The sequence below is a fragment of the Mycteria americana genome, chromosome 10 (assembly GCF_035582795.1).
Source record: "Mycteria americana isolate JAX WOST 10 ecotype Jacksonville Zoo and Gardens chromosome 10, USCA_MyAme_1.0, whole genome shotgun sequence".
NCBI lineage: Eukaryota > Metazoa > Chordata > Aves > Ciconiiformes > Ciconiidae > Mycteria > Mycteria americana.
Window position 1 is genome coordinate 979046 of NC_134374.1, and position 16702 is coordinate 995747.

Below are 16702 nucleotides of genomic sequence, written 5' to 3' on the forward strand. Positions count from 1 at the left end.
CAGATTGTGACTGTGAAGATTTCAATGGCTGTTACCATTTCAGCAGGCAAAGCCACAACACCAGGAGCTGATCCTCAACAGCATTTCTGGAAGTTCGGGCTCCCTTTTCCCACAAACTGTATTGTACCCATAACACAGCACCCTCTGGGGAAAGCTGAGCATCCCTGCTGAGCTGAGCTTGCCTGGCCTGGGGACACCTCCAGCCCCACCAGAGGCTTCAGATCTTCCACAGTGCACCAGGAGGAGGCCACCAGGTTACTCTGCCCCATGGCATGGAGAATGCCTCAGTCGATCACCACCTTTTTTATCTCTGTGGCTGAAGGAAGAAGCTCAGCCTTTGCTGATCGCACTATTTCAGGCAACCACAGCACCCATCAACGCTTGCAGCTGAGCTGCTCTTGTCCAGGTGCATCCCTCTGCTTGTCAAAATGCCATCACCTTTCCCATCCTCTCCACTGCTCCCACCTCCCTGGGAAAAAAAAAAATCCCCTCTGCAAGCCAGCAGGGGTTAATGTTGTCAGCCATGACGTCAGGATCCCAATTTGCCCGGAGAGTCCCCCTCCCCATCCACAAACTCCCTCTCTCCTCCCCTCCTCTTGTGACTTTGCAATGAGCAGCAAAACTCCACAGGAGCTGCGGCAACAGCACTAGGGAGACATCCAGTCCTCCCTCGGAGAGCAGCTCTTTCCGCAGACAGGGATTTTTTTTTCCCTACACATGTATATATGTATTTATTTATTTTCTGGGTTGCATTTGTTTTTCGTCTTTTTAACCCTTTCAGAAAAGCCCCAAACCATCCAAGTGATGAGCCTGAGATTTCCCTAAAATAAAATAACAGCACAGTGGGGTTGGGTTGCTTCCCCTTCCCCCTCGGAAAATAAAGAGGGAGGGGGGAGCAAGTAGGTAAAATCCAGAATAAAATCATATTGCTAGATAACTCACACCTCCCCCCTCACACACACACACACACACACACACTCTTTCTCCTCCTCCTCCTCTTCTCTGAAGGTGGGTAGCAGGAGCCATGCAACATCTGCAGAACCGGATGGCAAAAGAGCAGGAGGAAAAATAATCCAAGTGGAGTGCTCAGGAGACACTGAGTTGTTTTTTTCTTTTTCTTTTTTTGTTTTTTCTTCTTCTCCTTTCTCTGCGTACCTGTGAGATTCAATTTCACATTTTGCTGAGCCCATTTTGGGGCATTTTATTTTTCTTTCTCTTGGGATTTTCTCCATTGCCAGAGGATGTCTCTTGTTGAGAGGATGCTGAAAGGAAGAAGAAGCGAATTCTTTGACTGGCACTGAAGGAGGAGGGGGGATATTTTTCCCCCACATTTTTTAGTTTTGTTCATTTTTCTTTTTCTCTAGGAAATCATTAGCTGGGGGGGGGTTGGTTTCTTTTTTCCCTCCCCCCCTTTTTTTGGAGGGGGATTTCAGAAGATCCATCCTTCTTTCCCCTCCCCTCCAAAGATTTTTTTCATCCTTCGTCTTTGTGGAAATGTGGACATTTCAGGCAGACAGATTGAGTGGAATTGTCTCTGCTTTAGCAGCTCTTTGTCTCGCCTGCTGTGCGCAAAGGTAAGGATTGCGATCCCAGGCTGCAGGGACAGGGGGGCTGATATAGGATTTGTTTGTTTTGTTTGGGGTTTTCTACATCGATCTGGGAAAGGGGAAGGGGTTCTTTCCCCAAATTCCTTCCCCTGCTGCTGCTGTTGTTATTTCCCAGTCCGTGTCATTTTAGGGGGAGGAGGGATGCTCCTACATGAGATGTGGAGCAGGCTCTCTGCAGACGGAGCCCACCTCGCAGCCCACTTGCAGCGCGTCCCCCCTTCCCCCGCACGCGACCTGGGGGAAAAATGGCAAAATGAAGCGTTTTGCTGGGGAACATGGTGTCCGTAGGAGCCGACGGAGTGCATGGCACCGAGCTGTGTGCATACGCACCCCGGCACAGGGCTGCCTTGGCCATGCCTGTGCCTGCACACACAGAGTACACACGCAGCCACACTCACATCCAAGCGTGCTGTGCCTGTACAAAAGCTGTCTCTGCGGTGTACGGGAGGCAATGCCTACATCTGTGCCTCCACGCAGATTTATGGCATGGAACATAATCATCTGTGGGTGTGATCTGTTCAGATACATCTCTGCATGTGCGCATTCATCCATGCCCATTCGGGTGCACACACATGTGTATCACAACACACCTACAGAGCACAGCGTGCTTTACCTGCTCTGCATGTAGCCATGTAAATGTTTGCACTAATACCCTGCATACTCAAGCTGCAGCTGTTCCTCCTATATGCCTTGAGCACTCCAAGTGATCCAAGCAAACGGAGGTGCAGGCACCCATCCAGCCTGGACAAGGTGTACAGAGCACACCTGTTTGCTCTGACACAGGCGTTTATCCACTGCCTTCACACACAGGAGTAGCGCTGCCTACTCCTCCTCACCCTCCTTTCTCACACATGTGGGCAGGTGGGTTTGTGCCTCTGTGCTGACAGTGTGCATGAAGTCTGCTGGGGAGGGAGCTGTAGCATTTCCTTGCTCAGCCATGCACACTGAGCAGTGCGTTCCCAATGCACACATGCAGGTCCCTGCACAGCCTTGCAGATCTGTATATACAAAGATTTATGTTCCCATAGTTATAAACATGCACATGCGCAGATTCATGCCCACCTTACCCATATCATCCATGCATGGTTCCACTGTGTATGGACACATACACAGGCATGCTTAGAGGCAGTGTCCAAGCAAGTGTGTAAAGGGCAATGCCCGTATCAAAAGCCTTTGCTCAGGCATGTCCTTGCATGTGTGTTTATATCTGCTTATGTCCAGGACTGATATTCACCTATAGTCTGCATGCATATCTGTGCACGCCTTGGAGACAAAACACTCTCCCATGTGCACATGCCTTCAGCTACTCCCACACATCCCAGCCAGCAACGTGGTGCACATATATGTAGATGTTTGGCTGCAAGTGTACGTGTATATGCAAAACACATGCACACCCACACAGAGTCAGGGACACAGTATTCAAAAATTCAGTTCACAGGCTGGATGTACGTACTCCCTAAGCGCCTGCAGACCCACATTTGCCAGGAATAACACTTACGTGCAGCTTCTCACCTACAGCTGGGCAAATGCACAACTCTCCTGTTCAGCAGGAGGGACGTGGCTTTGTGGATCAAAAGGAGCACTGAGAGGCAAGAGACCTTGCCCTTAAGCCTGCTGCCAGTTTGTGCCCTCACTGGGCCAACTTGTAGCTGATGAGGAGGAAAGAGCCCCCTCTTCCCATTCTGCCACTTTCTGCAGGGCCCCTGGCACATTGATTACTGTCTCTGCCTCAATTTCCTTGCCTATATTAAGGAGGTAACACTGCTTCCTGAGTTTATGTCCTGTATGAAGCTAAACAGAAGTGTCTAAATCCCTTGAGAAATACATTGTGTCTATATTATGAACATGGAAATCTATGAGTATGGAAATCAATGTACCTAGGAATGACTATCTAGAGATGAACAAATGCTAGTACACACTATCAATCCACAGTAAGCATATATACATGAGCATGTTGTAAAACCTCACATACCTGCATAGAAATCCACAGGTGCAGGCAGACCTTGCAAGCCTAGACCCAGTGTTGTGAAAATGTCCACCTGTGCACACGTCTCTGGCTTTTTTACAGTGAATAAAGCAATGCAATGAAGAGCTGTACCCCTGTAAGGTGCATGCTCAGGAACACAGCTCAGACACTTCCCCCCCACTCCCCCAGCACAAGTGCTGAACGGTTTGTCCATGCACCAAAGCTGGGCCTGGGAAGTGTGCTGTCTCACATTTGCACATCTCTGTTCAGTTGAGAAATCTCTGCACTTATACAGCCTGTACATCCAGAGCCTTAACGCATGCCCAGACTCCCCAGTGGTCCACATGCCTCCACCCACATCTACACAGAGTCTGGGCACCTGGGAACCCAATCTCAGGCACCCACAAATGCCTGTTTATGTGTCCACAGCCCAGTGTCTCGTCATAACCCAATGGAGCAAGATCTGCACCCACAGTCACCTCCACACACACTTGGATGTGGTCACACATGTTTGTGCACGTTTCACAGCGTACTCTTGAGCTCCAGTGCTTTCATGTGTCTGCATGCCTGCACGTGCACAGGCAGGGAGTGCGTACATCCTCTGTACAGTCAGGAGAACATGCATGTCTTTGTGTGTGTGTGTGTGTGTGTGTGCGTGCAGACACATGGACATGTCAGTGCAAACCCTGGTGTCCAGTGAGGCACAGGGCTGGCTGGCAGAGGTAGTGCTATGGTGCAGCTTTCCAGCTTGACTTGGATGGATGTGGGAGGCAGTGTTGACAGGGAGACATGCTGTTGTGGTGGGTGACTGCAAAGAGCAGCAGTTGTCACCGGCAGGGTCTCTATTCTCATGCAAAGCAGGGGATGAGGGTGGCACAGAGGCTGGGTTTTCAGGCAGAAAACCTATATACCCCGCAGCACTGAATAGGTTCAATATTTTTAGCATCCTCTGTTTTCTGGTTTCCCACCTTCAGTTTTGCTTTGGCTCTTGGGCTGTTATTAGAGGGAGCTCCCTTCTTGCTGAAATGGCTGGAAGAGCTGGATCAGTGTTAGGGAGGACGGCTACCCTCCCTGCTTGCAAGTCAGAGGGTTGGGAGGGAAAGGATCACTGCCCTGGCACAGAAAGCAGAAAGATGGACTCTCCTTCCCTGTCTCTGTCTCTTGATTTGTGTTGCTAAGAAGTCACGGTGATGCTGAGTGACAGCAAATGAATTTTTACATGCCAAAGATCAGCCTATGAGGCCATAGGACAAAAGGAATATTATTTTATCCTTTACTTCAATAATATGAAGAAATACCTGGGTGTGCTGAGAAGCAGAGGTTGCACTGGGATGTGTGACAGTGCAGGGCACCTGCTCGGGGGGGAGTTGTGTAGTGGGGACCTCGGTGTGTGACAAGTCCGTGCTGTGTGGTGTGAGACTGGGAGCAAGTGCCCAGCATGGCAGGGGAAGGGGAGCGAGCCCTGCAAGAGGGAGGCTGCAGCCTCCCCGTGCACTCCTTGGTGGAACAGAAAGGATAATTTCTGCCTGCGTGTGTGGGTGTGCACCCACCTATGGGTAGGGCAGAGCAAGGCGCCCCAAGTGTGCAGGTCAGTGGCCAGGGAGAGGGTGTGCATGGTAAGCAGTGCCTGTGTTGCGGGGGATACCAGCCTGCAGGACCGCTGGGATGCAGGCACATACCAGGCGGGAGCATGGGGTGATGGAGTTTGGAGTATCCAGGATTCGGAGTGAGTCACAGAAGAGGAGCCAAAATACCTGCTGAGACTCCTGTGCCACTCCCAAGGATGGCTTAGGACCCCTGGCAGCCCCGTGGGGCTCATGTGCAGGCCGGGAGCCAAGACCTGTGCCAGGGACAGAAAATAGGAGTGAGAAAAGAAATGGACAGGCGGTGCCCATGGCTACAGTGTCCATAGCACACACAGGTGCTTTGGTACTGTGGGGCATGAGGGATGCTCTGGCGGTGCTGCCCAGCCAGGACACCCTCCCGCGGGGCTGGTGGCATACGGGATGATGAGGACTCTCTTCTTTTGTCTTTCAGCCCATCCACTGGGAATATTTCTGTGGTGAAAGAGATTGTGGACAAACTGCTGAAGGGCTATGATGTCCGCCTCAGGCCTGACTTTGGAGGTATGGTGATGGCTGGTCGCGGGGAGCAGAGCACGGGCATAGTCGCATGTCTGTGCTGCCAGCTCGGCTGCTCACAACATGCACTGACCTTGCAAAATGCTCCCACCTGACTTCTCCCCCCCACCACCGTTTGCTAGCCCCATCTCCTTCTTGCCTTCTTCCTCATGTTTCTTTCTTGCCTCCTGGTTTCCCTCCTCCTCTCACCACCCCCTCTCCTCCTGACATGTCCAATTTCTGCAGACACCTGGGGGTTATCCATGGTGTGATGTCTCTGGGGATGTTTTGCTGGAACAGAGGCACTCTGCTTTTCCTCTAATCCAAATTGTCCTCCTGACAGACAACAGGTCACCCTCCTCCACTTCTGTTCTCAATGCCAGATTTTTTAGCTCTTTTCCCTGCAGAGGGTTGGGGTGTCTGTTGGCAGGGGTGTCAGTCAGTCTGCCAGGCTGCCCTCTCAGCAACAATATGGGATAAAATATTCCGTGGGGAACTGGTGGCCTTGCTGCTTATTCAGTAGGAGATGCAAGGATCTGCAATTCCTCTCGTGTCCTGTGAGCAAAAAGGAGAATGGGAAGAGCCTTCTCTTTGTTGTCCTGGTGGATATGAAACATGAAATAATCCTTGGGTACTGTCGTACTCCAGGGTACAGTTGAGGTCCATTTGTTGGAGAGGAGCAGGCAGTGGAGAAACACAGGTGACCACACGGGGAGGGGGATTTGGAGGACTTCTGGCTTCAGCCTGCCAAGCTTGGCTGTTTTCAGTCTTTTCTGAGCAATGCTATTTCTTCCTCACGAGGAGATGTGTGGGACTGGGGGATCTTCAGCTTGCAGGAGGACAGGAATCACATCGAGATGTCCTTCTCCAGATGACTGCTGGGAAGCAGATTCGTGCTTGTGCTCTCAAGGGGTAGAGATGCCAGGGCAAAGTCCATGGTGATACAAGGGAGGAGTGTTCTCCCAAATGGCCTGATCCAGAGTTCCTTGAAGCTGGGGGTGGGGGAATATCCCCACTGATTTCACCAGGTTTTGACGTCACCTCAGTGTATTTCAGTTTCCCATGATGCCATGAACAAACCTGTCTCTCCCTGAAACCTCTAGTTTCCCTGCACCTCACCCAAACCTGCCCCCATCCACTCACTACCCCTTACCCTTTGGCAGAAACTGCCTTCCCTCCCCATGCACACTGTCCCCACCACCCTCGCCACCGCACTCTCCCCCAGGGTGGAGCAGGGGCTTTCAGGCAGCAGCACCAAGTGCTGCTGGGCCCTCGCCTCATGGAGAACTGTGGTGCAGGGGAGATGCTCATCCCTCCATAGTGCACAGTGGGCATCTGCGAGGTCACTTCAGTGCAGTGGGGAACGCTTCGGGGAGGCTTGCGGCACTCTGTAAGGGAACAGGAGTTCCCCTTCTCCCTTCTCTCCTTTGAACATGGGATTTGATTTAAAGGCTCTGTCTGGGAAACATGAAATTTCCATATTAGCTGACCAGCCCCATTCACAGGAATTGGTGCAGTCACATTTTATGGAGGGGAGAACTGTAGATATGACATAAAACCTGCAAGAAAACCATCCTGTAAACCACTGAGATTATTATGATACAGTAAAACGATAAGTGATCTGGCTCCATGGAGACACAGAGCAGAGGGTCGCAGCGGGAAGCCGTGGGGCTGGAGATCCAGCAGCCTGGGTCCGTTTTGAGCCTGTGTACTCTGATGCCAGGTCCCCGGGGCATCCTACCATCCCCCCAGGACATGGACCACCCCTTCCTTCAGCCTGGGCAAGGTGGCACGGGGCTTGGTGCAGGCGGTGCTGCTGACCCTGCCAGGTCTGTGTGGTGCACGGGCTGGGCTCGGCAGGCACTGCGTCCTTCCTGACTGTAAAAACGATGTTTTTGGGTAACCATTGCATTTCATTTGATTTTACTCCGAATTCCCAAAGTACAAACTGCATTTTCCCTCGCTCAAGCAGAGAAATAGAAAGGCGACAGTAACCCTCTTTCCTGCGCTCATTTTACGGTTGCCTTTCACCATTTCTTGTCCTTCCTTCTGCTCGTGAGTGCAAAGTCCTGGCTGGCAGCACCAGTGACGCTGCCTTTGGTGCTCAGTGTGCAGGGATGCCCTAACTCTCAGCATGTCTGGCCCCCTCCCCCTGACAGTAAGCTTATCTGGACAAAATTTCCCCTGCAGCATTTACAGATGAGGGAAGGGTGGGCAGAGAGGTGAGTCTGAAAGCTGGAGATCATTACCTTTACAAGCCCAGGGGAAAGGGGTGGAAGTTTCCTTGCACCACTGCTGTCCCCAGAGCTCACCAGTTCCCTGGGATATTGGGCCAAATCCCTTCCTAGGAGAAATCCAGTGGGATCATGGCAGGATGTGTCTAACCCTTTGTGGCTTCTAGTTCACCACAGCCCTGCTGTGGAGAGGGTGAAATTCCCCCCAATAAATTGTGTGCAGCTAGAAAAGGCACACTTTAGGCAAAGTCCTGGAAGCTGTCTGTATGCAGACCTGCCATCTCTCAGGGATGCTTGGAACTGGACTGAACCCCAGTCCCAGCACCCTGAGGACTGGCCTGTTCTCCAGGAGACTGCCTCGCAACCCCCCTCGTGCTCCTCTTGGACTGTCCTGCCACCCCTCGGCTGCCTTCCAGCTGGGCAAGTTGTGTGTAAGCCATCTCTGCTGGGGGAGGCAATCACTCTTCACCCGCTTGTCCTCTCGCCCTGGGAAGACCAGTCGGGGTGTGCTGCAAATGGCTGAGACAGCATCTCAGAGGGGTGGCAGGTCCTACTTAGAGCTGTCTGCCCCAGAGGAACATCATGGGGCTGTCTTGGGGCTGGTCCAGCAGTGACCGAGGGGTCTGGCTGGACAGGCAGCTGCCTGCAGGAGGAGTGGACAGGCCTGGAGCAAAGCAGCTACCGCTCATTTTGCTGTGAGCCAGGCTGAGCTGCTCCAGAGAGCACGTCTACAAGCCGGAGCCCTCAGCCCTCTGCAGCTCAAAGATGAGGGCACTGGAGGGCTGGAAGATCAGAGCAGCTGGTGCCGGGCACCCCAGAGGTGCAGGCAGAGAAAGACCCTTCCCAGACAGATTCCCATGTGAGAAATGCAACCCACAAAAGTGATAAACCAGGCTGCCCTCCCTTTCTCCCTTCTCTGCTCTTTCCCTGCTCACTTTGCCCATCTCTTCCTCCTACAGGAGTGTTGTTTCCTTCTTGCCATCCTTCCCCCACATCAGTGCCTGGTGGCAATCACCCCTGCACTGTCCCCCACCCGCTCAGCCCTGCAGGCAGGGTACCACCTTTGCATTCTGGGACTCCTCCACACACCCACAGTTGCTGCCCACAGAGTCGGAGGGAGCTGGGGACCTTTGGGTGTAGAGGCACTGGAAGAGCATGTTCCTATATACAATTTGTGCTCCTTGCCATGGTGAGGCAGAGCTTGCACTTCTCAACCTTTCTAAGAGAGCCAGTGCTTCCATGGCACAGCAGCCCCAGGCTGCCCTCCTCATCCCAGCACCCCCACTGTCCCCGGGATGTGGTGCTTCAATGGCTCCAAATGCAACTCACGGCTCCCCAGTCCTCTTTTTTGAGAGAGAAAGAGAACTCCGACTAATGCCAAAAGGAGGACAGGCCTGCTGGGGATTGCAGTTCACTTTTTAATTTTGAGATGCCTCGTTAGCTCTGGGCCAAGCTGAGTGGCTGAGAAATGCCAGCCACTCGTTCTCCTCCCCTCTCCCCCACCCCCTTGGAAACCCATTAGGCCGATGAGCAGGTTGGCTCTCAGGGGTAGTGCTGTGGCAATGAGTGTGACGTGCTCATCTGGGGAACTGGGCTGAATGAGGGGACACACGGGAGAAAGGGGGAAAGTTGGAGCCATGTGGAAGTGATGGGAAAATGTGGGAGCAACTCCTCCAGTAAGCTGTCCTGGCTCAGTGGGGGCAGCCCAAGGGGGTCAGGCACCAGGTGAGGTGGAGTGGAGGGGGGTGGCATTGAAGGGCCAGCAGGTATATCGGTCCTTGGGGCACAGGTGATAAACCCTTCCAGCCTGGGGAGCGCTGGACAGTCCCCTCTCACTTCTCAGCCACAGTCCCCCAAGCCCTAGAGTAGCATACCAGGTTGGAGATAAGTGGGACAGTGGCAGGGTGGGACATGTAGGGACCACAAAGACTAATTTTCATGGGCTGAGCAAGGAGATGGCCTGGGACTGAAAGGGCAGGGGATCATTGCAAAGCAGGTCAAAAGGCTTTGGCCAGGATTGTGGTGGGGATCTGGAGCAGCCTTGGAGGAGGCATCTGCAGGGTAGGAGGAAGATACATCCAGGGCTCTCGGTCTGCTGAAGAGGGAGATCTCTGTCCTGGTACTGTAAGATCAGCAATGATGCAGAGCAAAGTCTTTTGGCAGGGTGTGCTGGGGAGCCCGCTCAACTCTCGGGGAGGAGGGCAGTGTATCTCACAGGGAGATCAAATCGCAGGTGGGTGTCATCCAGCTGGCCCTGGCCTGGGGGATGGACAGTATGGGTGTCAATATTCGGTGGGTATGTTGCAAGCCAGACCACAGTAAGGCAAGCAGGATGCTCATGATTTAGGACTGGATGAGCAGTGGATGCTGCAGATCAGGTCTGGGAAGCATTGCAGGGCCACAGGTCAGGGAGAGAGGGAGCATTCAGAGCAGCACCCTGGTTCTTGTAAGTGCTCTTAGGCACTCACTTTCAGAAGCACTAGTTCTATAGGAGAAAAAAAAAAAAAAAGAAAGAAAAAAAGGAAAGCAAACGAAGACTGTATTGCCCCAGGATAGAGAAGGCAATGAAGGAATGGCAGGAGGATCCCACTTGTGCTCAGTGACTCAGCTGCTCTCTGTTGGTGCAACATTTCCAGCCCAAAACTTTGCAAGAGTTTCAAGCAGGTGGCTCTGCTTCCCAGGAGCAGGTGGAAAGGGGACCCTTTATGGTTTCCCAGCATCATTTACAGATCTTGTTAGCCAAAAACAAGGTGAGGGCATTCTCTGCTCCTTGTCCCCAGCCCACCTAGAGTGCAGGGTTCCTAGTGTTTCTCCTGGGTGGTGTGTACAGTGTCTGAAAATGCCTGGTGAAAAAGAAATGACTGGGAAGCCCTCAGGATTACACAGTAAATCCTATGTTTCCATGCCTATGCATGGAAGCAGCTTTCCCTGCCCCATTTTTAATCCAAACTTCCCTAAGGAGAAGGGGGGGTCTTGGGGGCACTTAGGGGATCATGGATTGAAACGAGCCTGTGTCCTGGTCCTTATCTGCTCTGTGGCATGGACTTGGCTTCCCAGCTCTCATCACCCTCACCCAGTCTCACCCCTCTCCTCTGACACACAAACCCCTCCTTAGCTGCAATATCTTGGCCTCCCTCCGTTCTCCCCCCTGCCCCCAGACCCTCTCTGCTCCATCATACCTGCACCCTCTTGGGGACCCAGCCTGCCTCCATGTCCTGCTTGTTCCCTAGTGTTTCTTCTTCAAAGGCTACTCCAAATTCAGTGGACCTGGGGATGAAATCCTCAGCCCTTCCCTGCGTAACAGCATCACTTGAAACCCAGAATTGTAAAAATAAATGATTGCTGATGCATAAAGTGTTGCAGTGAAGCATCGTCAGTAGTTCAGGGCTCTGAAATTGGCGGGGCTGGCAGGCTGAGCGGCTGCGTTGGCTGGCATGAATGCGGCAGGAGGTGGAGGGGGCCCTGAGCCCTGACCCACCAGCCCTGTGTGGCTGGGAAACAGCTGGTCTTAGTGGTCCTGTACTGGAAGAAATGGGAATTTGGTTTCTTACGTAGTCAAGGCTGGTGGTATTGCACATTGTTAAGACTTCCTGAAAATGTCCCTGTTTTCCACTGCGTATAAGGTTCAGCCACAGTGGATGCGTTTTTTCCATGCAGCTAGCTTGCTTTGACTTTTCGAAGGGGAGGGAGGAAATTTTAGGCAAAATGATTCAGACATTTCTGAGAACAAGCCGAGGCACGTACGTGCTGGGTTTTTTTCCTCTCCTAAAATGTTGCAGGGTAAAACTGGCAGCACCTCCAGCAGGGCTGGCCCAGGTGCGTGTGTAGCAGGCGGGTGCCCGGGGCTGCTAGCGAACTGGCTGGCACAAGCACTGTGACCCCACCACCTCCGGTGCCAGTGCAGCATCCCAGACTGGCGGTGCTGCTGCAGGAGGGCCAGGGTGTGGGGCTGGGAAGAGGGCAGCCCAGCAGGGGCCAGGCGTTGGTCCTGGGTTGCCTGTCCCAGGGGCAGTAGGAGCTGCAAACCTGCCTTTCCAGGGCTTAGTCCTCAGCTCTCCAGCTCTCTTCCCCTCCACTTCTGTGGCAAAAATGTTTAAATCTCAGAGCAGCCAGATTAAATTTTCCCTATGCGTCTGAGATGCCTTGAGCCAACTCTTTTGCATACTTCGGGGCAGGGAATTGAGACTTAGCAGGAAGGCACTCCTCCTGCCAGGGCCATCTCCTTCACTGTCCGCAGGAGAAATTGCCCAAAGCTGGACACAGGGTTAACCTGAAACGCTGCACTTCACAGAGCCTTACTACAGTGGGAAATATCACCCTTCCTTCCGTGTACCCTGTCAGGGCAGAAGAGCAGCTCTGGATTTGAAAGCAGAGGGGTGAATATGGATCAGACTGGGGAAAGGAGTAAATTGAAGAAGGAGAGGCAGGAGCTGTCTGGAGAAGTCTGCAAACCCGTGTCACCTGGGGCCAAAGAAAAGGTGGATATGCCACCAGGGCTGCCAGTAGTCCCACTTTCCTTCCTGAGAAAAGGGTGTTAAGAAAAGGATGTTCTTGGTCAGTAAAACTGGCTGCAGCTGTGCAGCCCTCACTTCCTCCCCCATTTACTTGACTTCTGGCTCCAGACCATGGGTCACATCCTCTCTAGGGCTAATCCAGAAGGAAAATGACAACCTCCTGCTGTTGTGTCTTACTTCATTAACTGAAGTGGCAGGAAATGAAAGGATCCAGTCCTTCTTGGGACATATGTGGATGTTAACACATTGCCACATGATAGAATTTCTATTTTTTTCACTTTGCTCTTTTTATAGGAAATACATGCTGTGAAAAGGACTTTGAGGCTGTAAAGTCAGACACTCAGGACTTCAGAAACGCCAGAATTGGGGTTTGTCCCTGGATCTATATTTGGTCCCCTTGTGAGGGTGCATCAGGAGGCAAGGTCCAACAGTCAGTTCCTCCTGAACACCTCTACAGAGCACACAAGAGATGCCATTTACACATGGAGCTGATCTTCCTTGTTCCCTTCATTCAAGAGGCTGGGAGCATGACAGTGGGGACTAGCTGAGGTGGTCATGGCAGGTGATTAGGACAGGTTGAGGCAGACTGGAGTGAGATGCACGTCTGATGCAAAGCCTGGGACTGAGCAGGCAAAGACCATCTTGGACTCATGCTTTCTTGACTGCTCTGTATTCAGACCTGCTCACAACACAGAATTAGTTGTTTTTATAACTGTTGACAAACACACTAGTACAGCACGAACATGTTCACACCTCCCCTCCAAAGAGCCAAAGGTATCCCCTGCTGTGGGGTGCCCAGCCAAAACACCTGATTTTCCAGAATACTTAGCAGCATTGTAGTCAGCACACTGCATGTCTGAAGCACAGCTCCTATTGATTTCAGCTACAGCTGTGAGTGCTCAGCCCCAGTGCCCCAAGAGAGAGACACTCAGAGTTCATGAAAACCTGTGAGGTTTAGGTGACTGGCGTAAGAAGCTTCATATAGGAACCCCTGTAACACAGTCCTGGAGAACAGGACTCAGATACACAAACAACTTCTTTCCTTTCCTGGAGGCCTCCCCCTCACTCACTCCAAGGCTATCAATTTCTTCAGCAAACCAGGCAGGGACCCCACTGTCAGTGCTATCCTCTCGTATGTAATCCTGCGTCATCCTCAAAGCAAATCCATCCTCTATCAAACAAGGAAAAGGAATGCACAAGGATCCTGTGGACTGTTTAATTAAGAACTGGCTCTGTAACATCCATTCAGCAGTGGGCATCCTTCCACCTAGCTTTCATCCATTTTGTTTTCTCATGCATTTTTTTTGAGTGCAATTATATTTTAGAATATTAGACCAGTCCCTTCCTCCAGTGTGACAGAGCTTGCAATCTTCTTGCTGCATGTTGAACACATTTGTGCATTCATCTGTGGCCCCACAAGATCCTTATTATCCTTCTTCAGAGACAGGAAGCTGTGACACAGGGCGGTGGAGGGAGTTTTGGGTGGCATGATGAAGACAGCAATGAAGATGAGTTCCCCCAGGTCTCAGCCCAGAGTCAAATTGGACTTGGGTTTCTGAGCAATCTGTGTGCCTGCCCTAGAGCTGTGCTTGGTAGTATGAAGCACTGTTTCCTGGATTTGGTATCCAGTGGAGCACATGAAGTCTTGCTGCCATCCATTAAGCCAGTATTCTTTCACAGGAACTGGAGGAGATGTTGATTCTCATGTTTGTGCCAAAGCCCATGTCGGATAATTGCATCTGGTTGCCCTCCTCCTTCCTTTTCACCCTTGGCTGGTGCAGCCTTTCCCTGCAGCTCTGCTTGGCCCCTGACACAGCTGCTTTCCAGTGCTGTTGGAGCTAGTCCACTGTAGTGCACCATGGCTAGCGAGGGGCTCTGAGATATCTCTCTGAAAGAAAGATGTCATCATCATTTTAACAAAGCATTTATTCCATGAATTTTGCCTCTTTTCTTAGTCATAGATTTTTTGTGACCGAATACAATGCATTCAAGTTATTGATTAGTAGAATGATTCCAATACTTCTTAATTAATTAACTGATTAAAAGCAGATCGTTGTTTGTAGCCATTCTGGAGGATGTTTGCCATCTCACCTGGACCCATCTTCCTCCTTCACTAACATCTACATAACACTCACCATTTCTGAGATTATTGCTGCCAGTAAACTTGCCTTCGAGGGACTGCCACTGAAAGCAAAATGTAAAAAAGAGTGTAAAACCCATTAGTACAAGTCCTTTTGATTACTCAAAATATATTCCCACAGCCCTAGAGCTGTTCATCAGAGCAGCTTTACATATCTGCATTGTTCATTTCCTAAGACTCTCAATATCCCAGTTAGGCAGAAAAATGTTTTTAACCCACACAGCACAAAATATAAAGGCCAAGGAATATGCTGTAGTTTTACTGCTACATGAAAGACTGTGTGTCCATGTCACTTTTCTCACCTATGTCTGGTTCAAATAAAAGAAGTTGGAGGCTACTGAAGTGTCAGGCTGAACTGATGTAAGATGGTTCTTCAGCGGTAGTGACAGCATTTGGTGTGGAAGTCTGTAAGAGCCATTCTTGCTGATAGCCCTTGGTGGGGTTTGTTAAGTGTCTATTTATATCTTGATATTTCATGTGAAATATTATGCACTTGTTAAAACATGACTAGAAACATGGACAAGACAAATGATGTGCTTAATGATGGCATAAAGCCCATTAAAGGAATTCACATCACATGTGAGAAAGAGAAATGTTGGACAGAGGAGCCCTATAGCACAAACAGATCAGTCAAATAAACAGGTATTCTGGAGATCCAGTGATTGATCCTGTTCCCCTTAAATGGAAAGAAACAGACCTCTTCTCAGTCAGCCCTTCCTCCCAGGCTGTAGGAGCACCACTGTTTGCTTTGAGCAAGGTATGAATTTCAGGCTGGTTTGGGGAACACTGATCATGTAGTTCCTATAGGCTATTATTCTGGTTTTGGCATTTATCCCTGGTTCTGTGTCAGAGCTAAAAACTCATTTTCTTCTCTGATCTTTCCCCCCTCCTCTTCCTGTTTCTCTTGCTCTTTGCAGTCCTGCAGGAACAGTGCTGTTAAGTAATTGTACACTTATAGATGTCTGTGCTTGTGACAGGGGTGAGCCTCAGCCAAACCTCCCATGGCTTGAATTTCCCTCCCCAGACCTGAGGACCTCTTAGTTCAAGTCTGGGATGGCTATACAGTTATACTTGGAAAAGAGCCTCTGTAAAAATTACATCTTGTTGTTCCATATTTACTCTCCCTCAGTGGCTACCATGTCAAATTTTCTCAGTTTACCAGTCAAAACAAGATATTTCTACCTGCCAGCTCTGCCAGCTCAGCCTGGGCTCTGGAAATCAAGCTGTGCTCTCTCTGCTCTGGACATCATCACCAGCCAAAAAGGATTCTCAAATCAGGGCTGAGCTGGATGTGATTTTGATTATTCACGAATATAATTTGTTCTCAGGTCATATTACGCGCTTTGTGTGACAGATAGCAGCAAGGCTCCTGTGCTGTACAAACACTGACTAACAAATCTTCCCTACTACCTGTGGGATGATGGGCCACTGCTAGGTCCATTTTACATCTAGGGCACACCAAGAGGGGGCAGCTTGTTGGGTATGACACAGAAAACCTGTGGCAGCGCAAGGAATACCACTGGAAAGTTCTGCTTCCTGCTATTGCTCTTTATTTATGAGGTCAGACCTGAGCATCTTCAGTGCTCTGGACCACTGCTTGGTCACCAAACCGTGACCTTTCCTTCGACTGTGGTAGTGTGTGAAATCCCCAAAGGGAACAGGCAGGTGGGCCCACTTCTTGCTGCAGAGAAAAGGAAGGTATATAGCCATAGGAAAGGCTCTCACATGCAATGAGCATTAATTTTTTTCACAAATAGTTCCCCTTCTGGTGGATGGAACAGGAGGGCATTCCCCACTGCCCTTTTCAGAAAAACTGAAATTTTGAAAATTTGATCATTGGCTGAATATTTCAAAAAATTATATGTGGCAGATAATATATTACCTGTGTATGATCATGTCATGTAGTAGAGAAAGTGTGAAGGGTGTCCTGGCTGTTGCACTACTTTCAGCCTTCACTTTTCTTGTGCTTCTGTAATGAATCTCACCACGGGCTGTCAGCAAGAGGGGACACCAAAGGCTTCCCTGGCCCAGGGCGAGACTCCACTCTTTGAGCCCACAGGGTCATTTCAGCCACTAAAAGCCATGGTAGGCTTTTATCTACTACTCAGACCAACCCCTACC

At 50.8% G+C, this 16702-nt stretch overlaps 1 protein-coding gene across 2 annotated transcripts in view; it reads left to right on the forward strand.

The window, feature by feature from the left end:
- The first annotated feature begins 1494 nt into the window (after nucleotides 1-1494).
- Nucleotides 1495-16702, forward strand: part of LOC142415033 (gamma-aminobutyric acid receptor subunit beta-4) — a 75734-nt gene continuing 60526 nt past the window's right edge. For both annotated transcript variants that reach the window (XM_075512976.1, XM_075512977.1), the window contains exons 1-2: nucleotides 1495-1574; nucleotides 5611-5699. In XM_075512976.1, the coding sequence (XP_075369091.1) occupies nucleotides 1495-1574; nucleotides 5611-5699 (169 nt within the window). The remainder of the gene's footprint in view (nucleotides 1575-5610; nucleotides 5700-16702) is intronic.